The 24783-nt window shown below is 41.0% G+C and overlaps 5 protein-coding genes across 10 annotated transcripts in view; 1 reads left to right on the top strand and 4 right to left on the bottom strand.

Moving 5' to 3' along the window:
• Positions 1–112: 112 nt before the first annotated feature.
• On the bottom strand, positions 113–4152 carry Msbp (membrane steroid binding protein). The gene is made up of 3 exons (XM_077408973.1): positions 3264–4152; positions 2336–2485; positions 113–1765 (listed from the first exon to the last, which is right to left on the bottom strand). Exons 1-3 carry the CDS (start codon positions 3616–3618, stop codon positions 1599–1601), a joined length of 672 nt encoding a protein of 223 aa, XP_077265099.1. The 5' UTR covers positions 3619–4152; the 3' UTR covers positions 113–1598.
• A 1481-nt stretch (positions 4153–5633) lies between these two features.
• On the bottom strand, positions 5634–12519 carry Oseg6 (intraflagellar transport protein Oseg6). Of its 3 annotated transcripts, none has more exons than XM_077408933.1 (20): positions 12171–12519; positions 11392–11771; positions 11082–11292; positions 10877–10989; positions 10380–10797; positions 10089–10319; positions 9881–10006; positions 9501–9798; positions 9221–9419; positions 9037–9134; positions 8684–8966; positions 8268–8493; positions 7941–8193; positions 7531–7841; positions 7298–7447; positions 7131–7227; positions 6859–7065; positions 6483–6769; positions 6329–6405; positions 5634–6252 (listed from the first exon to the last, which is right to left on the bottom strand). In XM_077408933.1, exons 1-20 carry the CDS (start codon positions 12225–12227, stop codon positions 6126–6128), a joined length of 4149 nt encoding a protein of 1382 aa, XP_077265059.1. In that variant the 5' UTR covers positions 12228–12519; the 3' UTR covers positions 5634–6125. The 3 variants fall into 3 exon arrangements, with proteins under 3 accessions (XP_077265059.1, XP_077265060.1, XP_077265058.1); XM_077408934.1 differs by lacking the exon at positions 12171–12519 and adding an exon at positions 11995–12164; XM_077408932.1 differs by lacking the exon at positions 12171–12519 and adding an exon at positions 11888–11987.
• A 245-nt stretch (positions 12520–12764) lies between these two features.
• Rae1 (ribonucleic acid export 1) lies at positions 12765–15059 on the bottom strand. The gene is made up of 7 exons (XM_077408971.1): positions 14850–15059; positions 14450–14746; positions 14162–14335; positions 13922–13993; positions 13565–13846; positions 13283–13477; positions 12765–13194 (listed from the first exon to the last, which is right to left on the bottom strand). Exons 2-7 carry the CDS (start codon positions 14705–14707, stop codon positions 13108–13110), a joined length of 1068 nt encoding a protein of 355 aa, XP_077265097.1. The 5' UTR covers positions 14708–14746; positions 14850–15059; the 3' UTR covers positions 12765–13107.
• A 254-nt stretch (positions 15060–15313) lies between these two features.
• Positions 15314–18258, bottom strand: LOC143899021 (fidgetin-like protein 1). Of its 4 annotated transcripts, none has more exons than XM_077408959.1 (3): positions 17735–18148; positions 17200–17641; positions 15314–17010 (listed from the first exon to the last, which is right to left on the bottom strand). In XM_077408959.1, the coding sequence occupies exons 1-3, from the start codon at positions 17917–17919 to the stop codon at positions 15859–15861; spliced, it is 1779 nt and encodes a 592-aa protein (XP_077265085.1). In that variant the 5' UTR covers positions 17920–18148; the 3' UTR covers positions 15314–15858. The 4 variants fall into 4 exon arrangements, with proteins under 4 accessions (XP_077265085.1, XP_077265083.1, XP_077265082.1 ...); XM_077408957.1 differs by having other exon boundaries at positions 15315–17641; positions 17735–18019; positions 18129–18258; XM_077408956.1 differs by having other exon boundaries at positions 15315–17641; positions 17735–18019; positions 18112–18251.
• Positions 18259–18362: 104 nt separating this feature from the next.
• The window catches only part of Cep97 (centrosomal protein 97kDa), a 68102-nt gene continuing 61681 nt past the window's right edge, over positions 18363–24783 (top strand). Inside the window, exons 1-2 of the mRNA XM_077408945.1 lie at positions 18363–18504; positions 20362–20482. The gene's annotated coding sequence lies outside the window, so the exon portion shown is untranslated. The remainder of the gene's footprint in view (positions 18505–20361; positions 20483–24783) is intronic.

Genomic DNA, 24783 nt, shown 5'->3' with positions numbered 1-24783 from the left:
AATAAGCTATACTTGATATCTGTCAAGCAATAAATTCGTGTAATGCAGATGCGCATCAGAGTAATGATGTTGCTCGAGCGAGAATGGAGAGGAAAAGTTCTTTCCAAAATAATTCGAGAATAAAAGTATCCATATATTATTCGTGTACATGACGACGATCAAACTCAACGTGCACACTCGCCGTTGGATTAATATAAACAATAATAAAACTTTATTTGCCACAATCAGTACTATCTAAGCATGATAAAGTTATATACACCATTTTTCTTCAAGTAGCTGACACGCCGCGTGGTATACAGTAAATAGGTTTTTCTCGTCACCTTTAAATGCCAACAAGACGTAAAATACGATTTATCTTACGCCGACGGAGTTTTCAATTATTTAGGAAGTGCATGCAAACAATTCACGTGTACGTAGAAATATATATATATATGTATGTATGTATATGTAACATAACTCTAATATTAATCTTTATTTATAAATTTATTCTCAGGTATAACCATTTACCAAAACCACATTTTTATTGGTGAATAAAGCCATCAAACAGCATTAATAAATCGATGCGTCGAGGTAAAACGCCACGTGGAAGTACGCGAATATTTGCGAATGTAACATCCTTTTTGTGCCCTTGTGTAAAGAAATTTTACAATGCTAAAATGCACCACAGAAGTCTCACATGTTTATTACTTTCGTACGTGTAGAACAAACCGTTAGAGATGCACGCGTTTCCGCTCGGTTTCCGATACTATTTCAGCGATTAAAACTTTTACACGAAAAATGCGATTTGTCTGATCGAACGACCTTCGAATCGGTGTCTCTCTCTCTCTCTCTCATCTAATAATAATCCCACGTCCGATACGATTGTGTATCAAAGATGTAACATAAACACAACTCTGTGTTTAGCGCTTTGTCAGAATTAACGAGCACCAAATCGGATTATTCGCAAGCGTATTATTCCAAAGTGTACATCTTTGCGCGCGCGTGATCCCTCTTCTCCCGCAAATTCGGTATCGCGATTCTTTTCAGTCGCGCGAAATTGCACGAACGCGAAATGGACTTACATTCCATAGGGCGGACTTAAAACTAAACTTCAAAATGCATGCCGTACTCGCCGTGTACTCGTGCAGGGTAACGGATACGAGCGCGCGTACCGTCACCGCGCGTGTCGTACAGTCGGAAATACAAATAATTCAACGAGAATCTACAATGGAATATATACGGTTGTTATCTGCCACTGATTCGGCTCTTGGCGTTTTCCGTAGAAAATCTTTTGTACATATATAAAAACATTAAAAGACACGAAGCGCCCGCACGCGCGCCGATCGGCGCGAGTCGGACGCTCAAACAAAGTCTTCGCGCGTAACCACCAGCTTTTATTTATTTTTTTTTTTTTTCGGAAATGTATTTTACGTTTCTTCTCGACGCGATTAAAAGCCGGCCTTTCGCCTCCTTATCCGATTATCGTTACGAAGTAATAAAATATTCGGCCGAACGTCCAGAAATATATTCATGAGCGACAATTTCAAGGATTTCTGTAACAACAGCGTGTGCGTAGTGGGCTTCTGAAACAGTTCCGCCGTCGGGATGCGATCACGCGGTCAATCGCTCTTTGACTTTCCGGCGGTCTCGCTTTGATCCGCTTTCTTCTCCGTGTCGTTCTCCGATTTCGCCTCGGTCTCCTGCTGGCTACCCTCTTCTTCTTCGTCGGAGTAGTTTGTCGGTGCTTCGCCAGGCTTCAACAATTTTCCGACGTAATCGTATCTCTCTGCAATAAAAGGGGAAAAAAAGACAAGCGTATATTTATATCTTTTCGGTCGCTTTTTAAAATAATTCAGCCGCGCGTCTCAATATTTATCTCAAGTTTCCATATCATATTCATAGGCTAATACGGATGTGCGTGATAAAAAAAACCCTTGAACCATGTCCTCCTGCGTTATTCATGAGACTCAAAGCCTCTGTGTATTAGCTTAGTGTTAGGCGAAGAATATCATTAGAAAGAACATTGTGTTTATGTAGAATTAAAAAAAAAATCCACCTCGTCTGTACCTTATCAATAAGACTTTACGTCACTAGATCTTTTCACTATAATGCCCTACGCGGATAACATCTTCCAAATAAACTACAAAATGAGTATTAACTCAATATAAGATCGGGTCTGAGAGAAAACGTTCCGCTAATGAGTATCAAACTCGAGATAAGATCGACCTCTGCAACAATTTCTCATATAAATTACGTAGATACATTAGCGTGGCGTGTCGCGAAGCAGCTCGCTTTGATAAATTTTCCCTTCTCGCTGTCGGCAGCCACCATCGTCGCTCGCTCGAAATGCGCTCACCTTTGAATTGCTCCTCCCACTCCTTGATGGAATTCATTTCCGTAGTGTTCAGGTCGCTGAGATCGTCGTACTTGTCCGTCGCGGCGTCCACCGCGAACCTCGCGAGTGCCCTACTGGCATCTTTGCCGCCGAACGCTTCATAGGGTCCACCTGTGCAACAGGTATAACAACAATGAGATTTTCGAAGGACACACATTTGGGCGCATCTCGTCCACAACATCCTTCCCGATCCGGCCCTTTAAGTACCTTATTCCTACTCGAAATCATCGACGATGCAAAGATTGTAAAGCAAGAGAGAAAATTCGAGCCGCTATATATAATCGTCACTTATCTATTCGCAACTTTATCGCTACCTCCAGCACTCGGCCGTCGGGCTTATCAATTCCAAAGACAATTCGGATTGGAATTCTCGAGTCTCGCCGCGGCCCGTATATCCGGCCGTTTCTCTACATATTTAGCCAGACCTTTTCGCCCGCGACGCACGTCGCGGAACGTGATAAACCGCTATCGTCGGGCCGGGTATATCGCGGCGCAATTGGACGGCCGGGGCACAATTGCTCGTGACGAGATCGACGTGGACTTTCGCGGTTTTATTTTTACGCGCCGCGGTGGCATGATATCATCGCGGGCACTCCTTGCCGCGGGGCCGCAAGCTAATAAAAAAAGGCGACTAATGAAACGCGCGGCCGTCGGGAGGAGAGAGAGAGAGAGACGGAATGAAAAATCTCGACGGGGAGAAGGAAGGAGGGGGGCGGAGGAATAGACGGAGGACCAAATCACGAGCCGGGGAAAATGGTTCGATCGCTAATACCCGCGACGGAGAGATCGGCGCGGACGAGGGAGAATTGATCGCCGATGACGACGCGCGCGCGGGGGAGGAAGGAGGGGGGGGGGAGGGACGGGCGGTCCCCCGGCGCTCCGGACTCACCAGGGCCGTAGAACTTGGCGCCTCTGGTGACGTCGTAGACGCTGCCGTTGACGCCGACCAGTATCCGGCCGTCCGGGCCCTTGCCGTCGTACTTTTTCAGATCCTCGACCGCGAAATCGCGGCGCAGCTTCGGCAGCTTCTTCACCTCCTGCACGGGCTCCTCGGTCCGCGTGCGGCTCTTGACGATCTTGTAGACCAGGATGGCGATCACGCCCACAAGCGCGAGGTTCACCGGGCTCTTGACGATCTCGGCGATGAAGCTCGACAGGAAGTGCGACGACTGCTGCTGCGGTTGTTGCTGCTGCTGCTGCTGCTGTTCCTGAGCCGCGGCCGGCGAGCCGCTCTTCTCGGCCATCTTGACCAAAACCGAACCGACCTATCTGTCTACCCGGCGGGCGAGGAGTGTCGCGCCCCGTGTCGTGTCTCGCTGTCGCCGAGGAAGACCGAAAGACGAGAGGTTACGTTACGGACGCGCCGGGAGAGAGAGAAACCAAAACGGCGTGCGCGCTCCCGAATTCCCGTCACGGTCGCGATGTGCGTGCGCTGCGGGCGGCGGGCGCGCACGTATGACGCCGTATGCGTGGCGTGCGGCGCGTCTGGCCGTGTCTGACGACGCGTATACTCGGCGTACTTACTTACGACTTTGGTCGGATTTGGATTGGATCCGAGATCCGATCCGCGGCGGAGAAACGAAAACTCGCGCGCGCGCGCGGGAAAGGGCGGAAAAAAACGGAGCCGATCGTCGGAGTCGGAAGCCGCGGACTGATATCGCCGACTAGGCGCCGCTCGCCGATGACGACTCAACACTCAACGCGACGCGCGCTACGCTACGATAATCGCACCAACGACGCCGACAACGCGTTACATACCGCCACCGGTGCGCGTGTAAACGAGGCAAACGAGCAACGTAGCGACGTAGTCCCCCCTCCCCCCCTGCTGTGCTCCCCTCCTTTTCTTTCCCGCCACCCGCGTGTATGTGTATACAATGTACAATGTGTACATACATATACGCGCGGCGCAGAAGCCGGAGAGACGAGACGGAGATATGAGCCACGTTCTACGTGGCCGCACCGCGGTGTGGTCTGTCGTCGGTCCGAAGACTGGCGGGGGGAGGGGGCACGGAAGTCATTTTCCGAAAAAGTATGCGCGGCCCCCCTTGTTTCCCTCGAGAAACTCTCGGTTGACTACGCATTCCATCAAAATTGAAGTCTCGTGTCTCATTCCTATCGCGACGACGATTGCGTTGCGTTAATGAGGATTTATGCCCTTTTTCACCAACGTCGTTTAACTTGAACCTTAGTTCAATTCACTCTTTGTTTCTTTCTAACAGTCTTCCTTAGAAACAGACAAAGAGTGAATTGAACTAAGGTTCAAGTTAAACGACGTTGGTGAAAACGGGTATTAGGCAAAAAAATCGAGACTGCATCCTCGCGTGATCGTCGGCGTAACCGATGCCAATGTACGTACATACAACGTAGCTATAACGTAGCTTGCGGCATGGAATTCAATGACGGGGCTACTCCAGAGCCTATTTTGACATTTCACATTTCGTCGATCATTCGAGACGTCCGTTATCTCAACATACGAAACATATATTCGCAATCGTACTCATTTGCTCTTCCGCAATAAGTTAGAATGTACTGTTTTCGCTTCCTCTCCCTCTGCCTGTCGTGCGAAAAACAGTTAAGTATGTCGCGAGAGGAAAAGGATGAAAAGATTACGAGCCACGCCGCCCGGAAGATTATCGTCCTCCCCGTTTAAGATTCACCGGAATCTCCGTAACAGAATAGGAAAATATCGCCTCAATATCGCGAAACGTCCACCGGTGATTTGCGAAAGGAAAAAAACCTAGAGTCATGGGCGTCGATTCTTCAAAGTCATGCTACGCAAAGTCACGTGTTTCAGATGCGCGTATCGCGCACGAGCGCGCGCCCCGCCGCAATTAAGATGACGGTCACGGGACCGAGCGTACGCTGTTACGATTACGATAGGGGATTCTCGTTACTCTTACCCTTTCCTTTCTCACACCTTACGTAACGCGAGACGCGACTTCGTCCCGTTCCAAAAGGCTCCGCTTCTAGATTTTTCTTGCAGATCATTGACGCTATAATTATTAATCTCCTTCGATTCAAAAGGACTTTGTTTTTTTTTTTATTGCCACGCACTCATTTCCCTTCTCGCTGAATTTCAAAAATATGTTCAAACATTATATATTTGTTTCACTTTAGGTACAGCGAGCGCGTAAGAAGAGTTCAGTTTGTTCTTTGCAGCTGAATTCCTTCCTCCTTCCCTCCAACTCCAACATGTCTCGTTTCAAGTGCGAAAAACAATGCAGCTGCAGAAAATAGACTTAATGTTTTGTTATGCAAATTTGGATGTATACCATCGGTCATTTTATTTCACATATATGGCAATCTACATGAAAACGCAGCTCGGTGTAGCAAACGACACCGAGTCTTTTATACGTATAATCTATATATATTTGTATATCTATATATAATTAATATAATCTACTTGTACTTGGATAAATTGTACTTAAAATGGACGGCACTGTTGTATCGAGAATACTGACGCTTTGTCGCTTCGACCGATCGGAGCGGTCTATTTATTTACTATCGCTATTGTTTGAAGTTGAAGGCACCGCGCGCGCTACTTTGCGTCGCGTTTGCCCGAGACACGCGATAGTGACGAGGCACCTCTGAATCGTGCATCACAGATGCAGATGTTTAGATAAACATCCTTATCGAGTGCCTATAGTTTGCGTGAGCCAAGATCTAGTTTCCTCTCGTACATTAACGAATGTTACTCTACACTGAAATGTGTAAAAAAATTGATTTTACACGTTTAAACTCTCGTTATCTTTTAAGCCTTTATAATCGCCTTTGCCTCCTGATAGTCGAGGTACGGACGGATATCAGTGACGGACGACACGGCCTCGGGATTAACTCTCTCCGAGCACATCGGACAAGATTCTTCAGATTCCACGATTCTAGCGCAACAAATTAAAATTTTATTGCAACGGATAATCTTAAATAATACTCGCGCTCTTCTCTTGTGATATTTACCTTAGAAATTCACTTCCGATGGCTGGGAAATCACACTGGGGGCACACCGTAAAATCATCCTCCACGATATGTCGTCCCTGTAAGCACGATAGAAACGAGAGAACTTTGTTGGCGCGCTCTTCTCGTTGGTAAGCGATAATTAAGCGGGTCTTACCGTTGCAATGCAAAAAGGTATGGTGTTTTTACACTTATCACAGGTTACTTCAGTCTCGGGAACTCTGCTCTTGCAGTACGGGCACGGGGTAAGGGGCTCATCCTCGTTCTCGATATCCTTCGTTCTCGGTGGTTTCCTAACGATCGCCTCGATCTTCTTGCTGTACTTCGCGTCGACCTGGCCCCGATACTCGGGGCGCATCAGCATAGCGGCGAAATTGAAAGCCGCGTTTTTCAAGCCCGCTCTATGGCATTCTATCACGGTCGACGTTAATATCGGTACGATGTCTGAAACGTAAAACGTACCATTGTACCGTAAGCCGAGAATTAATTCATTCGCGTTAATCGCCGCGGAGAACGGCTTTCGTCGTACTAACGTGATGGAAATTTCGATATGTTGTTGGCTACTCTTATAAGCATCCGGGCACCACGTAAATGATCGCTTCTCTTCACGTGTAATCTCACCAAGATGTAGGAATGCAGGAGTCTTAAATTGGTCTGCATCTCCAAGGGTATGGTGATCTTGTTTCTCTTCAATTCTTGGTACATGCCGAACAGGACGTCGTGAGCGTTTCTGTAGTTTCCTGAAGTTAAATAAGATCCCATCACTGTAGCGTTATACATTTTTAGTATGGGCATAAATACATACCATTAACTTGCTCCTCGTTTGCAATTATGATCGCCGTTTTAGCCGCTTCTTTATATTGCTTCCTAGCCATGTACAATCGGAACAGATATTTCGGGTCCTAATAGGGAATACGAATACATTAGAATCTTTCTTCTTAAGCGTTATTTATATATAAATATAACAATAACCTTCGGTAATCCATCGCCACCCAATAAGAAATCTATCAATTGATTAGCTAATTTATCATCCTTCGCAGATGCGACAGTATCTATGGCGTAGGTAATCGCTCTATCGTCATCTGGAACCAGTTGCGCAGCTTTTAATAAATGTCGTAGAGCCTAAAAAAAAAAGAAGCCCGTTAAAACGCCGCTATTATTTGCATGATCAAACTTGAGATTCTGCAAAGATATTGCAAATTCACCTTCTGATATTCCTTAGCGTGGAAATAGTACTTTCCAGCTAAGAGATTATTTTTCTGAGACTCGAAATGCAACGCGAGGCTTCTAAAATCTTCTTTCCGGACATTGGTATCATCGATCGTGTTCACCAAGATTTCCCCGTACAATTCCATTTTGCCGTGTTGACTGGCCAATTGAAAGGCTTCGTCGTGACAATTTGATAAGATCAGAAATTTGATAGCCGAATTATAGTCGTTCATCTTTTGGAAATATTTCGCAACCATCTTTGCACCTTCTATGCTTTTGGTTTGTTGAACAACTTCAACGCTGCGAGCTGTCGAATAAAATAATTTGGTCAAGTATATTATTTAAATATTATTAATACATCCCCTGTTGTGTGGGGTAACAAAACGCAAATAAAAAATATATTTACCGGGATTATTTAAATGTTCCAGATTAATTCTGATTATGTTATCGTGATCCTTGGCGGTTTCATACGCTTTGGCAGCTTCTTCATATTTACCCTCAGATTCTTTGGCTTTAGCATATTGTATGTTAATTTTCGCCGACGATATTTGCGGTAGGAGCTGTCCCACTTTGTGCCAATTTTTCAATTTTATATATGCGGATGCAGCCTTGTCGAAATATTCGGCCTTTTCGTATAACTGCGCAGCTTCGCTAAATTGCTAGAGATACACAAATATTTATGCAATTAACTTCATACAATTAAACCTTCGAAATTAAGTAGAAGTGAATATACCTTCATTGATTCTAAAATCTCCGCGCATTCTTTGCGCAATAGCCTCGAACTTTCGTTATCCATGGCTATCGCGACGCCTTTTCTGCTATCACCGCATCTTATAGACATTCTCGCTATTCCTGCTAAACATTGAGTTCGATGGTGAGGATTTTGCGCAGCCAAAGCGGACGTGTTGTAATCAACTAGACCGCGTTCGTAATTTGTTAGAGCTTTTGGGTAGTTTCCTCTGCGCAAAGAGATACACGTTCAATTATAATAATTTGCAGTATACGAGAAAGTTGTTGTGTATGTTTTTATGTGATATTTTGTTGAAGATAAGTAGTTGGATAATTTATAATCGTTATATATTATCACCATATGAAATCTGATTTGTTTATACTTGATTATAATTAATAGGATTAATAAAAAAATCTTACGTGAACTCCAATTGTTGGGCATACTCTCTGGCAATAAAAGGGATCTCGTCGGGTTTTAATTTTTGCGCCAAACTTAATGCTTGTTCCCACTGCATTAAATCTCTCCTCAGATACAAGGCCTGCACGGGCTCGGAAGATTGCAGAAAATACTTTTCGGCTTCGTTATAATTACCTAATAATATACACGCGTGTCCGCATAACAAAGCCAATTCATCTATATTTTCAATACTTTGTAACGTCCATACCATTGCAGCATCTTCCATATGCCGATACACGCGAATAGCTGCGTACAATAAATTTTATGTAATATTTATTTTAATGTCGTAATATAAAATTGATGAAACATGCCTTACCAAATTCGACATTTAAATTTGCAATGGCGCTTTGTCCCAGTTTTAGCCAAGCATCTTTCTCGTTTAATTTTTCGCAGCTGTTCCATGCTTGCTGGAACCTAACAGATAATTCAAAAATGTTTTTTTTTTCCCAGATATTTTGTACACGGTTCCACATTTACAAATTAAATTGTATAAATCTTACCGTCTGCACAAAATTTGATTATTAAAAATCTCATTAATTTTTTTCGATTCCACGATATTCCCTACTTCTTCGTGGGATGTTAACGTTGATTGTATTAATTTACTACTCATTGTACTCAGCGTTACTTCGCCAGAGTACATTAGTAAAGGCACTGAATCCGATGGCAACTTGGTCGTACTTATTTTTATTACTTTGGTACCTGTTCGCAATGCAATCGAATATGTGAGATTTCGCGATGAGATAACAGACAACACATAACGCTCATTCAGGTCTCACTTGCCTTCAACGAAGTATTTTACAAAAATGTATGTTACAATAACGCTTTTGTTGTACACTGCAAATATAGCACGTTCAAATATGTTCTGATCCCAGAGAATGCCGTCAATGTTATCAGGACAATCAGGCACGGCAATGGCCGCTTCGTTTATCGGATCAAATACATAGACGTCAGACTTATTGTCAACGAAGCACAATTGTATTCCATTTGCGTCCAAATGTAACTCTTTTATTCCATTGTTATGCATAAATTCGGTACACTGGTGAAATGTCTCCAAGCAAAAATATATAATATGACCCATCTAAAAATTTTAAATAGACGCATTTTCAAGTTTTATAATTTATAACATTGTTTAAAATTATCTCAGGATGATGCTGACTTACGTCATTACCATAAACCAGGAAATCCGAGCAAAGAGCGTGACACGTTATTCTACTGTGGGAAGAATTCGAATCCGGGAACATCTTTGTATCCTTTCCGTTATTTATTAGAGTCTGATCGGATTTAATCTGCACACGAAGTAGAATTAGCAAGCACGTCTTGTGCGATTCTCACTATTGGCTCGTAATTAAACTAGAAACTCATATTTACCGAATGCAACTGTAGTTTCCCGTCAAATAGCGCCGATACATATGTCTCATTCAAGCGGATGCTATCTATCGTGGCCAAATAATCCCTCTCGAAATGTATTTTGTCATAATGGCTTATGGATAAATCCCAGAAGAGCGCTCTATTGTTTAATCCTACTGCTAAGTGTGCTGGACCCACCGCTAATATCGCCGGTTCTATTATAGTGTTGATTACTTGCGGGCTCGGTTTGTCCTGAAAAACATGAACATTGGTAAAAAGGTCCGCTTTGTCACTTTGCGTCGTTGAAGGTACCTTGTCTAACGTATAAAGATGTACAGTCACTTCCATCAGGCTCGTCAATAACGCTATTTTGTTGCCGCAGACGCTGGTTAATTTCGGAATCTCTATCAAATAAATTAAAATATTGCCGACGTAAGTCACGACTGCCAGCATCGTTCCGTCCGTCGACCACTCGATACTGCTGATTCCATTCTCGTTGGTCACCGTGATCAACGTCTCGGTTTCCTCGAGATTCTGCAGACTGTGCACTTTCAGCGTATTGTCGCCGCAAGTAGCCACCTTCCCGACCGCTTGGCTCAACGCGATATCCGTCAGAGAATCTCTGTGGTTCTTGATTTGAAATAATTCTTGACCAACTTCCTTTATGTGCGTCGATATCGCGATGAAGAAACCAGCCTCAAATCCTACCAGTATGTAACCATCGCCGTACCTGTATGATAGAAATGCACGCGCATCGTTATCACAGTACAGCGCGTTAGAATTATTTCGTATTACTAGTAGACAATTACCACTTGTAAGTTACAATTAACCCGTAACGTTTCTGAAAGGCCAATTCAATAGGATTGTCCGGATCCAGAATGTTGTACAGGAACAATGTCGTTTTGCTAACGATGAGGGATACCTAAGTACATATTTTTGCACACGTAAAAGTAACAGCGCTACGTGAATATTTTGTGGATGTTTTTCACAGCGAGTGTCAGTGAAATATTATACCGTGTTTTCACCGCCTAGTCGGTGGTCCATTTTCATCTCGCTAAATTGTATGTGAGACGGATCGCCTTGAAGAGTTATCTCTCGGCGGGTATCGCCCTCGCTCGTGCTGATAGTTAAAACCTTGTCCTCGCTTGCCAATGCGAGAAGACCGTCTGCCGACCACGCGCCGGATAAAATGCGCTTTCTGTGTTTTCCCAGAATAGGTATCCGCCTGTGCAACGAAGAAGAATTAAATAGAGTAACTTTAAAACATTTTACATTATTATTACATTCATGACTCGTTTTCTCCCGTCTTTGGCTGATATCGTACTTGGCATTTATATGATCGTAAAGCACCAGATTTCCCTTCTGCGTTCCTATCGCCAGCAGACAGCTCTTCTTCGCCCACGTCATGCAGGTAAGCCCGTCCCTCACGCCCGCGTCTATCTGGGACTTTTTCCCAGTCGTGGCGTCCCATAGAATTATAGTCGACGAATTCTGCGATATTATGGCCAACAGATCCCCGTCCGAGTCCCAACCGAAGCCGGTGCACAATCCGGAAATTGGTATCCGCTCCTGAATGTCCCCTTGCCTGTCGAAAATGGCAACGGTAAAGTCGCAACCCGTTGTGGCCAGATGCGTGCTGTTGCCAGGACGCCAGGAAATGTAGACGTTACCGCTGCCGTGGGGTTGGTCTAATCGATAAAGGACCTGTCGTTAAAAAATTGTAAATTAAAAATTAAACGAACATTTTCCTTTGCGCGCCAAAATAGAGGAAAAAGCGTAAAATGTACGTAGCGGTAGATAAAATGAGACGAATAGATTACAGATTTGATAAGGTAGAACGTATTTTTCGCACTTCGTATCGTTAACGTTGATATTTTTATTAAACAATTTCGCATAGAGTAGGTCTGTCGACGCTAACATAACCTACCTTCTCCGACGACATCGTAACGCGGAGAATTTGTCTCTGACGGGGAAATTGGTCAGTCCGCGCATCTAAGTGATATATCTATACGGCATTACGATGTGCATAGCTTAAATATTGATTTATTAAGCAATGTCGCTTTCGCGTACCGACATATCTCCTATGTCGGCCATATTGTTTACCTTTGTGTTGCTTTGCTTTGCTTGTGCGATCGATTTGCATTCGCTACTTATTTGCATCTGTACACGTTGACGAGGAAAACTGCTAGCTAATATAACTCGATAGATAAAGTAGTGATAACAATAAATATATACAATATAACAATATCATCGACGGCTAGTTGAGAAAACATTTTTTTGTCAAAGATTTGCCAGAGATCTGTAATTGCCTCTTCTATCAGCTTTTAATTTTGTTGATGATTTCGATAATAATTTTTTTAAACAAGCACGAAGGATAATTTAAACTAGGCCTCGTCAAAAATATAATTGTCAGCCAAATAATAATATATCAGTTAAATAATAATTATTATAACAGCTAAGAAATAATAATTTAGCTAAATAATTAATTAGCTAATTAATAATAATCAGCTAAATAGTAATCATGTCAGCTGAAATTTCTTCGGGCTTTAATGACGTTCGTAAACTTACAGAAACAATTGATTTTTTTTTCAAGATTTTTCTTAAGTATCCTGCCGCTGATTTCTTTAGACATAATGCATCATTCAATTGTAGAAGGGAAATGACATCAAGAACGTTGAACGTAAAAGAGAAGGCGTGTTCATGTGTAATTTCGTTAAAAATTATATTTTTTAAAAAGGATTCTTTTATTTGAATATTAACTTATTATGCGAGTAATCGTGGCAATCCGCTATATCACATCCATCAATATCGCGGATTCATATGGGAAGATAAATGTTCACACAAATGCGCGTTTCGTAGTACCAACCCTATGCCATAAATTTGTATATACAAAAAGCCGATGGTTAACGCATATCAACATTTTAAGTATAAAGTATCGGTAGCATGATTTTATCAACCGAAAGTACGCGAACCCTCGTAATTGCATCTGGATTCATACTGTTGTTTCGCTCACGACGCTTCGTTCGTGCTCGTTATCAGCTTAGGGAGTAGCCTTCGGTTTCAGTTCGTCGTAACATGGTCTCAGGAAGATCTGATTTTTCTTCGCCGGATTATAGTACTCGTGGCCCTGAAACATTTGCAAATCGATTATGTTACGCGCAGACAATTTCGACGATTAATTTACTTCGAACGACAGCAAATCGTGGGATCCACACCTTGGACCAATCGTAAGAAACGGCGTACGCAAATATCTGCCCATTGTGATTGAAACAACAACGTGTGATGGGTTGCTCCATCGTTTCGGAGGATTTCAACTTGGTACGTGCGTCCTTGTCCCAAAAACCAAAAGTACCATCGCCGCCTACGGTCGCTACGGTGCCATGCACCGGATGGAATGCTATGTCGTTTACCTGTCCGCGAATCGATTAGTTATCGTGTCTGTCCAAGAAAATAAAAAGGACGTATTTCATTTAAATTGTTATTTTAAGTCTACGAACCGCGTAGATGTCTTGGTATCCATTGGGCGTGCCGTTAGTCCTGTGGCATTTAAACGTAAAGTTCTCCTTTGTGCTGAGATTCAGATGATGAATCGCAACGCGTCCTTCCGTGCTTCCTATCGCAAAGCCGGTCGGCACTTTCTTCTTGTCCCTGAAGATCGCCACGCAACGATACTGATACTTCAGGCTCAATTCGACAGGTTTATATTCGCGCGGACTGCCCTCCAGTTGATAGACTATTAAACCGCGTCCGGCCGTTCCCACAACCGCCATGGGGTAGTCCTGTGATATCATTAATGTCAACGGTACTGCACAGCGTCATGTATTTTATTATATACGATACTTGGTTGCACTTACAACATCCGAGCAATAGCACCTTTCTGGTAGGTTGATAGTCATCGCCGGTTTAGGACTGCGCAGATCCCAAAACTGAAAATTTCACGCTTCGATAACAAATTTCAGGCGCATTAGAGAAATATTTTAATAACAATAACAAATATAGTAAGAAAACTGGAAGGCAACTAGGCAAAAGAATTTGATGAATTATAAAATATATAACATTAACTCTTAAAATAAGATTGCAAATTGAATATTAACCCTTAGTGTCTTATCCCAGGAACCAGTCATCAGGCAAGAATACGTAGATGCCTTTATCCAGTGGCATGTTCTGATCGGCGCGTCATGAGCCGCCACTTGTACGCTCTGATTCGTAGCTAGGTCCCAGCACTTTGCCGTCTTGTCACAACCCGCCATAAATACTTTGGTTCCATCCTAACAATTATTACGTGGTCATCATTACGTTCTTTCGTGCTGTTATTTATCCGCACAGTTGTGTTTGTTTTATATAATTACATTATTATTATCATATTTTAACAAGGGACTTACGTCACTCCAGCACACATCCAAGACCGGCGATGCCATACTCTGCATGGATTTCGGTACCGTCTTGCCGGATTGCTCCACCTCCCAACAGCGAACGTTGCAGTCCCAGGAGCCGGCCACTAAAAAATTCTGCGGTATGGACGCCGGGCTGAAGGCCAGGCTCGAAATCGAGTCGTCCGGCGGCGAGACAACCTCGAAGTCTTGCATCGGATTCGACGTGTTCGACGTTGCCGTCCTCAACGAGTTGCTCTGATTGAACATACTTGATCGGCTGGATCTCGCTCGTCTCTCTCGACTTCTCTGCAGGTAGAAATATATCGGTGACGGACAGATCACAATTTCCCGCGTGTATGCCGCCTCCTCCTCGTGCGAGATGTAAGTATGCGATAATTGTTTTGTTTACCTGGCAGTTTACGTCACGCAGGCGAGAACGGGGTATCTCTACATCATCCACGCCCGAATCAATTCTGAACGAAATACGAAGCAATACGGAGCAGTACGGAGTGAACGATGGAGCTCGCGGATTTATGAATTCAACCAAAACAAAAGGCCGACATCTCTCGCTATAGTTCTCAGCTTCGCGCACGCGACGGCAGACGGCACGCGTCGCAATCTCGCAATACGACAAGGAAAGTATATAGATGGTACTGAGATAGGAAACTTGACAGTAAATATCGGAGCGCAGCCAGCATTTTCCAATGATGATCAACGATTGGCTATAAAATAGGGAAGTCCACGAGTCTCTAGAAATTCACTATTCCATACCAATTTGAAAATGATTTTTTTAAATATTTAGTATTAATTTAATATTATTTTATAACATATATAATATTAATATGTATATATATGTACACTCCATTTTTTAAATTGCATGATAATATTCAGTATTTTAAGTTACGATTGTAGACTGCAAGGCAGATAATTTGTTTCAACAAGCATTTAATTAATACCCAATATTAATTTATTATATATTTATTGTTATAATATCAATAATCACATGATATATAAGAGTTGTGTGTGCGAGAAGGAATTAAAACTTTTATTAAAAAGCTTTTCCTATCTCACACAACCGCGTATTTGTTAGAAAACTTGGCGTTACAAAAATAACGCAAGAGAGAATCTTAATAATTTGTACACAACAAAAAAATTAAGTTATTTGCATGTTACATTAGGTCTTTTATAGCTTTGAGCAGTATCAGATCCATAAATACGATTATATTATATATTTATTATTACAATTATAATCATGATATAAGAGTTATAAGAATGAATTAAAACTCTTAAAGCTTTTCTCCTATCTCACACAACCGCGTATCTGTTAGAAAACTTGGCGTTACAAAAATAAGATACGAGAGAATTTCTTTTCAATAATTTGTACACAAGAAAAATTAAGTTATTTGTATTTTATATTATTAAGTCTTAAAGCTTGGAGCGGTCCCAGATCCGTAAGTACGATCCCACTCGATGTAAATGTTCAGATCCGACTGAGACACGCTGGGTCGCACGTTGATCAGCGCTTGCTCGAAATCGCGATTCGTTATGTGCCTCACTTCCTCCATTCTTATATCCTCGAGCTGACTGAAGGGGATACTCCGGATCGGTTCCATGCTCGCTTCCTTGCAGAGATTCGTCATGTCGGCGCCGGAATATCCCGCTGACTTTTCCGCGATCCTCGCGATTTCCTCCTCGGCGAGATCGTGATGCACCGATCTCAATAAATTGTTTATTATCTGCTTACGCGCCTCGAGCTCCGGCAGTGGTACGTACAATCTCTTGACGAGACGTCTCCTCGCCGCCTCGTCCAACTCCTGAGGCCGATTGGTCGCGCCGACGATCAGAATGCGATCGTCCTCGGACGTCGCCGCGCCGTCCAGCTGCACCAGGAACTCCGTCTTCAGCCGTCTGGAGGACTCGTGTTCCGTCTCCGAACGCTGCGTCAGCAGCGAATCGATTTCGTCGATGAAGATGACGGACGGCTGATGAACCTTGGCCACCGCGAACAACGCGCGGACCATCTTCTCGCCGTCGCCGATCCATTTGGAGGTCAGTGAGCTCGCTGAAATTGAAAAGAACGTGGACTTGCTTTGCGAGGCTATGCACTTGCCGATGAGGGTCTTTCCCGTGCCGGGTGGGCCGAAGAGCAAGATCCCTTTGGGCGGACGGCGGAGACCCGTGAAGATGTCCGGCCTCAACATGGGGAACACCACCACCTCCTTGACGATCTTCTTGATGTACTCGAGCCCCGCGATGTCGTCCCACGTTATCGTTTTACCCGAATCCATGATCTCGTTCTTTATCAGCTCGATCATGTTCGGATCGATGTTCTTCAGCCTCTCATCCTCCACTTCCTCTCCGCTCGCTGTGCCTTGCGGGACGCTGTTACTTTGTTCTTCTTTGTCGCGTTTGAACGGGCAGATGAATGGAGCATTGGCCGCTCCTCGGCCGCCCAGAGTCTTCTTCGGTGCCGATTTATTTTTCTTCATCTCCTGGATGTGGAGTTCGTCCCTGGCGCTTCTGAAGGAATCGAGAGTGACTTTTTGCGTTTTGGCATCTTCGCTGCTGGACTGTGGAGGAGTAGCTGGCTTTAATTTCGGTGCATGCGGATCTATCGGTACGAGTCTGCGCGAGTTTTTACCATTCGTATCACTATTGTTTAATTTAGGAGGCATTTTTTGGACAAATTTATCCAAATTCGGATGAGAAGATTGGCTGTTTGATTTTACTTTGGGTGTATTCTGTTTGGCGTGACTTACATGCTTATTAATACTATTTCTAGGAATATTCGTGAAGTAAGTAGATATTTTCTGTTCACTGTTAGGCTTCAATGAGAATTCTTGACTCAAACTTTGGCTAGAAGTTGCCTGCAACTGCGGAGAGATTTTTCTACTTCTCTCCGATATATCCTTCTTCTTCGAACTGTTAATTATTTTCTCTATATCCCTATCGCTGTAAGATCTTCCTTTGCAAGATAGAGTGTTGAGCTTCTGACAAGCCAAAGGTTTTATCAAATTCAGCGTGGCGTCCAACTTCTCATCGTCCAACTTCGACTTCCACTTCAACGGATCGTTTTTTACGTCCGACAGTTGAGATTTAATCTGTTTCCAGTAATTGTTTACTCCAGTCTTGTCTCTCACCAGAGTATGATAGTCTTTAAGACCCTTTCGGAGCAGCTCCGCCGCCGTACCTTCCGAATCGCTGCGCAACAGACATTCACAAGTAAATGGAAAATGTGCGTGATAAACTTAACACGACGGAAAACTATGACGTGCACGTATGTACTTTACTTACAACAACTTTGTCGTCATGTACTTCACAGCGAGAGACCTGCGTTCGATGTCCGCGACATCGAAGCAATCCTTATCTTCCTTTGAAAATTTCAGGGTATGATAGGCAGCCAAAACATTATTCTTCTCCTCCTTCGAATTTTGTGCAACACGTGTCTTCGCACCGGCAGAATTTACATCCTTATCCATGATACGTCGAGTTATGATATAATAAAGTACCAGAGCGGAATATCTTATACGAGCGTTATCGCAATTGAAGCGTCATCGCGTCTTAACAAATCGTTTGGCGCTAAGATTGAATTATCTCAAATTATCTCTGACACGTGATAAAACAACAAACTTTTACCTTACACCTGTTGCGGCGCGAAATATATTGCGTACATTGAGCGCACACTCACTCCAGAATGCGTTTTGGATCACGTGTTCACGCCCGCTGTTGATTGGCTGATCGCGGAAGCCCGTTTCTGGGTCGATTTTCGACGTCAGGTTGTAGGTGTAGTGTAGTATGTATGTATGTATGTACATACATACATACGTCGTGTCGCGTAACCTCACCTAATTTCAGATCGAACCTCCGAGCTCCGAGTCGCGTCGGAGACAACGGAGACGAGCTCGGAGTCTCGGAGTCGGAGGCTTCGACGAATACGCAACCCTTTCTCCAAAATTTAAGTATCATCCTAGTTCCATATCCGATCCGTAGATAGAATTAAGTTTGTTTAATAGCCAAGATAATCCATGCGAGGCGACTTGACGGGATCGTTGAAATTTGCCAAGGTATTATCGTATTATCGTTTGATAATTTATCACTGAATTAACATTTCTACACGCGCAACGCGCGGCACGGGCGGCGCACTAAATAAAAATGGTGGGAAATAGTGAGAAATATACTTCAGCTCGCGTCAAGCTTTCGAACGGTTTTAAAATATATCTTACGTGTTATCAAAATTCTCGATGTTGTATCATTTATCGCAAAATTGTTACTTATATTATTAATTATATTGTTAATTATAAATATTATTAGACATTATATATTATTTTTCGCGATGTAATGGGTGCGAGATCCACTTGGCGCTCCAAACGCTCTTGCGGAAACATATTTCATCCTTGTTGTTTATCAAATATTGAACAAGGACGAAGTAATGCTCTGAAGCGTTTGAAGCGTCTATAGTGGATCGCCCCCAATGTTTTATAATTTTATATAGAAAACAAAATAGAGAGCAATTGGAATATTTAAATCATCTACAGTCTAAATAATTGAAAACGCTAAGAAGAGATAATAATTTATTTATGAAATAACTGCAATGTGAGCATTTTAATGATAACTTTATTATGCTCTCTTGTATGTTTATTTATTTTTAATTTTACAATTAAATTAGGTTAATTTGATAAAAATTTTTTATTTTAATAGGATTTATACTTTCAGTAAATTTATTTATTATTATATTATCTAATATAAGGGTTTATTTAAAAACTAAAACACATTTAAAAAATTAAAATATCCAGCAAAAGGAAGATTTTACTTTTTCTTATATATAAAAAGGAGTACAATTATATATATATATATAAAATTATATTATATTCCTCCTAATTAATTTTATTCTCCCTTCGCTTTCGATTGCATTTCGTTAATTTTTTACATTTCCAAACTTTTATAACTCTATGGAAACTCACATGAGCGCATCTAATCGTAATAATAATAGATATATATAATGCTATTCAGCTCATATAGTTATCTCTTCATAACAACGTCTATAATTCATAGTGCGAGCAATGTGGACAGTCTGAATCGGAATAGCACCCGCGGCGCGCACCAGTTTCGAAACATTTAATTATTATATAGTTATATAAACTTTGTAACACGTCCGTTTATGCCGGCCCCCCCCCCGGCAAAGCCGTAATAACTACGGTAAACCCGATTCGCACCTCGTAATGGATTCTACTTACATACGACAGCGAAATGTCAAATAGTGAAGCAATCGGGTAGTTTTATCGCGAACGAAAACGAGGATTGTTCTATTAACACGTAATTAAATAATGTTAATGCAAAAGAGTGAGAGAACGTAAAGTTATACTTGATGGCGTTAAAAATAATAAAATTACGAGATAATCACACTGAAAAAAAAACTTATTATTTGCAAGAAAATAGATTTCTTTGTATTTAGTTTCCTTAATTCAAAAAAGTATATTAGGTAGATTTAAGAAAACATTTTTTTCTGAGTTTATAAACTCACCAAATAAAGGAGAAAGTAAAATGAAGGTTTTTTTCCTGCACTGAGAAAAAAATACTTAAAAATTTATTTGTGGAATATACGGTTTATTTCTGTGAAATAAACCTTTACAAATAAATTTTATGTCACACGTGCGTGGAAAGTGGCCCATTCCGCGCGCGACGCGCGCGTGATAGACCGCACTTTCCACGCACTTGTAATATAAAATAGGGTGTGTCACACGTGCGTGAAGTTGAAAATTCACGGGTCCACTCCGCGCATCCGTGAATTTCCGTCTTTCCGCACTTGTTACACAAATAACTGTTTTAGTATTCATAGATTGCATGTATCGCTTTTCTACATATAGAAATGAATTTTCTCCCCGATGCATTTCTGTGTGTGTTTATCTATCGATCTTTTTCAGCGTCCGGACACGGTCTCGGAACTCTCGGACTGAATTCCCTGCATGACCAGCCACGACTGTTTGCCATCTCGTTATGGATCGCGATGACGACAGGAACGATCGCCGCGGAAACTGCTACGTGGTGAGTATAAGGGGTTATATTGTTCCATTGGGGTTACATTCGATCGCCGTCGTGACCGCATTTTGTGTTCGGGGACACCGCATAAGACCATCGGACACGTATAGAGCGTTTCCAATTCCACGTTTATCCCGTATATTGCCGTTAAATAATTGCCGTTAATCTGAAATCAGCTTTTGCCTGCAGAAGCTTTATTTAATTGCGAGGACTGCTACTTATACCTAAATGTTTTGCTAAGGCAACATTTTCTTTGAACCGGCTGAGGAAGACGCTTGCGAAATTTAAAACACCCTGTGTGCGAAAAACGTATATAATGTGTCGCCTAAATTAAAGTGCCAGCGATGCAATTGCGACGAGCAAAATGAGTTTCGCGCATTAAAGATTACTTAAGCGCGTTCCTTGCGATACGTGCTTGTCGCGCTGTGTAAAGAGATAACATATTCTACTTTCTTGATCGAAGCTCAGTGATGTTTGCAAACATGTATCTTGTCTATTATTATGAAGATATTATTATTTAGCAGACAATTTAACGAGGACGTTAAAAGTTCTGAATTATAACACAATTCTTGAGAAAGAAAGAGAGATAATTATTATCCACGGTTTTTATAATAAGTAAGTATCTTTTACATAAATAAATTATTCCGCCTTTCATCTTCAGAGAGACTCATTCAAGCAAGATAATGACACGAATAACATCTTATGTAATTAATCATTGTGAAAACCATTGATATTTCTCAGTCAATCTATTTCAATGCATTTATTTCCGTTTGAGAAATATAGGGAGATGGATATATAAATAATATACGACATTAATTTATCATATATTTATTTACCGTGTTTTTGCAGTGATACGTTTTGCTCGTTATAAGTATACATTTGCGTTTAAAAATTTGTGAATTTTGCACGGACAGTGATTTATTATCGAGATGTGAAGCGAATAAACAAGGTTTACGTAACGCCGAAACGAGAGGGAAAAGTTTACGAGTTCTCGGGAAAAGGAAATATCTAATGATTACGCGAAGATTCTTCATGGTTGAGTCAGTTACAATAAAGTTCGAATTTAAATCGTAACAAAAGCTGTCCATAAAACTCGTGAGAATTTCGCAGAGCGTGCATTCGAGTTCGCAAACACGATAAGACAGTTAAGACTTGACGTATCAAGCGTCAATATAGTGTTCTCCCGACAGTAACTTCTGTAACAAGCTTACGAGAGAAAGAATGACATCTCTTCTACGTTGCAGACGTCAAGCGTGCTTCTAAAGGATAAAAAATTTGCAAAGATATTGAAGACGACACAGTTTATCACTTCCTTATTGAAGTTTTCTTACGAATAATACATATTGATTTGCATTAAAAAATATATTACTTTTCTTAAAACAATTAAAGAGATTAGAAAGGTGTAAAAAAATAATTTACCTACTTTTTTCAGAACTTTTACAATATATGTCTATATTAACTCTTACAAAACTAAAGAAATTATTACTAGAAAATAGACTTTTTTATTTTAAGAAAAATAAATAATTTATTATAACAAAGAGGAAAGCTAGGCTTTTTTATAAAAGAAAATCTAGAATGAAGAGAAAGAGTTTTTTTAGAGAGAGGTATAAGAATAATTAATTTTTTGAATTCAGAATATAATATTTTAATTATTGTTATAGGGGTAAATTATTAATTTGTATTTATAATAAAAATAGAGAGATATATAGAGAGTGATACAAAAGATATCGAAGGGTTGTTGGCAATCACTTTCTCAAGTCGGATCGAAGGATCAAGTACGATCGAAGGTATTAGCGAGATTGGTAGGAGCTAAAAGCTAAAAGAGAAAACTGTGACGTAAATCGCGCTATTTCTTCGGAGAAACCTTGATCCCAAACAGTTGATCTAATGCAGCTCACTCGATTTCCGCGAATGGACTTTTAACGATTGCTAGACACGCTACGTGTACTTGTTAGTGTGCGAAATATGCTTAGCGTCGGTGATTTCTGTGATTAGTGGCGATCAAACGTCAATAATGGTGTTTCGGTTCAGTTTACTAGTCTGGAAACTCCCGTTCCTTCCAAAATTGGCTTAATTTCCGTTGATTAATTTTATCCCCGAGAGCCTCTACCTGCCAATCTATAATGCTCTGTTGATGTAGTGGATAAACTGTAATGCTATCGACCACCGCTCTAAGAGAATTTATGAGCTTCTAACTTCAGTAATGTCAGTAGGAATGAATGTACAAGGAAACTGGTGATATTTAAAGTAGAGAAACCTATCAAGAAATCCTGCAAAATAATTTTTAGGTATCTGCAAGTTTAATAATTTATGGCAATAGTTTAAAATTACAAATGAAAAAAAGAAAGAGTTTCTTTTCAACATCTTTTTCTGTTTAGTAATTTTATTCTAATAATATATATCTTAAAAAATATTTAACTTTATTTGTTGAAAAATTTCTATCTGCTTCTCAATTTTATATCGCTTATGTCGCTTAGTTTTTTAGTCATTTTTTGCAACAGAAGTAATGTTCTGTGAACTGTATCAAATTTATCGAACGATAAATTTATTCTGTTATTGTGCGTGTTATTATATACTGTTGTGAACTTTTCTATCGTACGACCTGTTGATTCGGAAATATCGAAATGAATTAGTATAGGATCTCGCAGAGGAATGGGTTATAATTTTAATTCTTCGATTAATGTATTCTAGAAAATAGAAAGAGTATTTTTAGAATTTGGTAACTTATTTTTATTGTAAATTAATATCTCATATAATTATGTTGAAAATATCAATATGAAATAATAATACGAAAAATATATTATCTACAAATTGAATATAAAGCTTATGCAAGCCTAAGATGCGGATAAAATTTTGAACGATAAAATTTTTTTCATTTTTTTCTACTTCTCTCATCTGCGTGAAATTTAATTTTTCGTGCACGTTATAGATTTCTAGCATCCTCAATTTTAATCTTTATTAAGTTTCTCATCAGTAGGTGGATCTGAGATAAGAAAAAATAGTTTTCTATAGTTTAAGACTGCGACACTCTTTTAGGATATTTCGTATTTCTCTCTGCATTCAGATTTACTTAGCCCGGTATGTTTCCCGCTTTCGACCCGCTCAAGCGTTTTCAGCGAGAACAAGCGTTAAAGGAACTATTAAACGCCGAGGAAATCTTAATTACGGAAGACACTCAGTCGTATCGATGACACGCCAACCTTTCCGACAGTCGGCGATTGGCGACTTCGACTTGGGAGTTATTTCGAACTTGGTAAATTAACGAGCAACGAAGTTAGTTGCCGCGGCATTCCGACGACGCCGAAGTCCCGATTCCCGCGGGAAGTAATGATCGCGCAATTAAATCTTTTGTGACAGATGCTACACGCCGACCGGTTTAATCCGATTAATGACGAGAACTGTTAGGGCTTCGAGGGTTCTTATACATTTGCACCTCATTTTACTCCGTTGTTAGGTAGCGATTACGAACGAGACTTTACCAACCGGCACAAAAGTACGACGGAGGAGGAACGCGAGCTTGGCAGTTGCGCGAGTTCACGAACAATATAAATCCATCAAGTGGATATATATTGTTCGTAAACTCGCTAGACGCAGGAAACTTATGCCATCAATATTCCTCAAGTATTTACAACGTTATTTTTATTGGTACACTGGATGTTCACTTGATATTAGAATGACGAACAGCATATTTTTAGCATTTTTCCGACTTTTTTTTATTTTTGAGTTTTTCAGCTAGTACGTAATTCTTTTTCCTAGGGAAGTGTAATTACAATAACATAATGAACATAAAATAATGCTTTTTTATCTCAGGATTTCAGTGAATGAATTTACTTGGTGGTTCTGTCTCCACCGAGAAAGATAATCAAGAAAAGTATTATATAATTAAACTTCCTTTAATTAAACATGCGGAAACGATACGAGAAACAGCGATGCTCATCAGGAATGCTCTTGGAGAAATTCCGCGACTCTTAATCCAATCTCTTTGCGTGTGTTCCACCTCCGAGCGTAAAATTTAATACCTTGCCGAGACAACGTTACCAGTTTTTTAAAATATTTCTTTTGGGGTTAATATTGTATAAAACAACACCGGAGCGCTGCTTGTTATAGCATAATTATTTGAGATCAAAGAATAACGCCATGTCATAATTATACTCGTAAAGATCTAAATATGTACACCGTTTGGAATATCTGTTTGAAAATTTACAGCAGAATAAACGGATTGTTTGCTAGATAAGATAATTTAATACCATGTCAATTAGACATTTTGACAAAATAGCTTTAGAGGTAATCCTATTACGCTTGCGTCA

Source organism: Temnothorax americanus, unplaced genomic scaffold, assembly GCF_048541705.1.
Source record: "Temnothorax americanus isolate GAGA-0224 unplaced genomic scaffold, ASM4854170v1 Scaffold25, whole genome shotgun sequence".
Classification (NCBI taxonomy): Eukaryota; Metazoa; Arthropoda; class Insecta; order Hymenoptera; family Formicidae; genus Temnothorax; species Temnothorax americanus.
This window is presented reverse-complemented; position numbering and strand designations above follow the sequence as displayed.

Excerpts from the sequence above, each read along its gene's own strand:
- Oseg6 (XM_077408932.1), bottom strand. The coding sequence starts at position 11,962 with ATGCGAAATTGTTTAATAAAAATATCAACGTTAACGATACGAAGTGCG. Across the intron at positions 10,798-10,876 it reads TTAATTGTAACTTACAAGTG|GTACGGCGATGGTTACATAC; the intron begins GTAATTGTCTAC and ends TCTATCATACAG. Across the intron at positions 9,420-9,500 it reads TGTAAAATACTTCGTTGAAG|GTACCAAAGTAATAAAAATA; the intron begins GCAAGTGAGACC and ends CATTGCGAACAG.
- Rae1 (XM_077408971.1), bottom strand. The coding sequence starts at position 14,707 with ATGTTCAATCAGAGCAACTCGTTGAGGACGGCAACGTCGAACACGTCG. Across the intron at positions 13,994-14,161 it reads CCTGGGATAAGACACTAAGG|TTTTGGGATCTGCGCAGTCC; the intron begins GTTAATATTCAA and ends TGAAATTTTCAG. Across the intron at positions 13,195-13,282 it reads TTTCTTACGATTGGTCCAAG|GGCCACGAGTACTATAATCC; the intron begins GTGTGGATCCCA and ends CAAATGTTTCAG.
- LOC143899021 (XM_077408957.1), bottom strand. The coding sequence starts at position 17,919 with ATGGATAAGGATGTAAATTCTGCCGGTGCGAAGACACGTGTTGCACAA. Across the intron at positions 17,642-17,734 it reads TACATGACGACAAAGTTGTT|CGATTCGGAAGGTACGGCGG; the intron begins GTAAGTAAAGTA and ends TCTGTTGCGCAG.
- Msbp (XM_077408973.1), bottom strand. The coding sequence starts at position 3,618 with ATGGCCGAGAAGAGCGGCTCGCCGGCCGCGGCTCAGGAACAGCAGCAG. Across the intron at positions 2,486-3,263 it reads CGCCAAGTTCTACGGCCCTG|GTGGACCCTATGAAGCGTTC; the intron begins GTGAGTCCGGAG and ends CCTGTTGCACAG. Across the intron at positions 1,766-2,335 it reads GTGGGAGGAGCAATTCAAAG|AGAGATACGATTACGTCGGA; the intron begins GTGAGCGCATTT and ends CTTTTATTGCAG.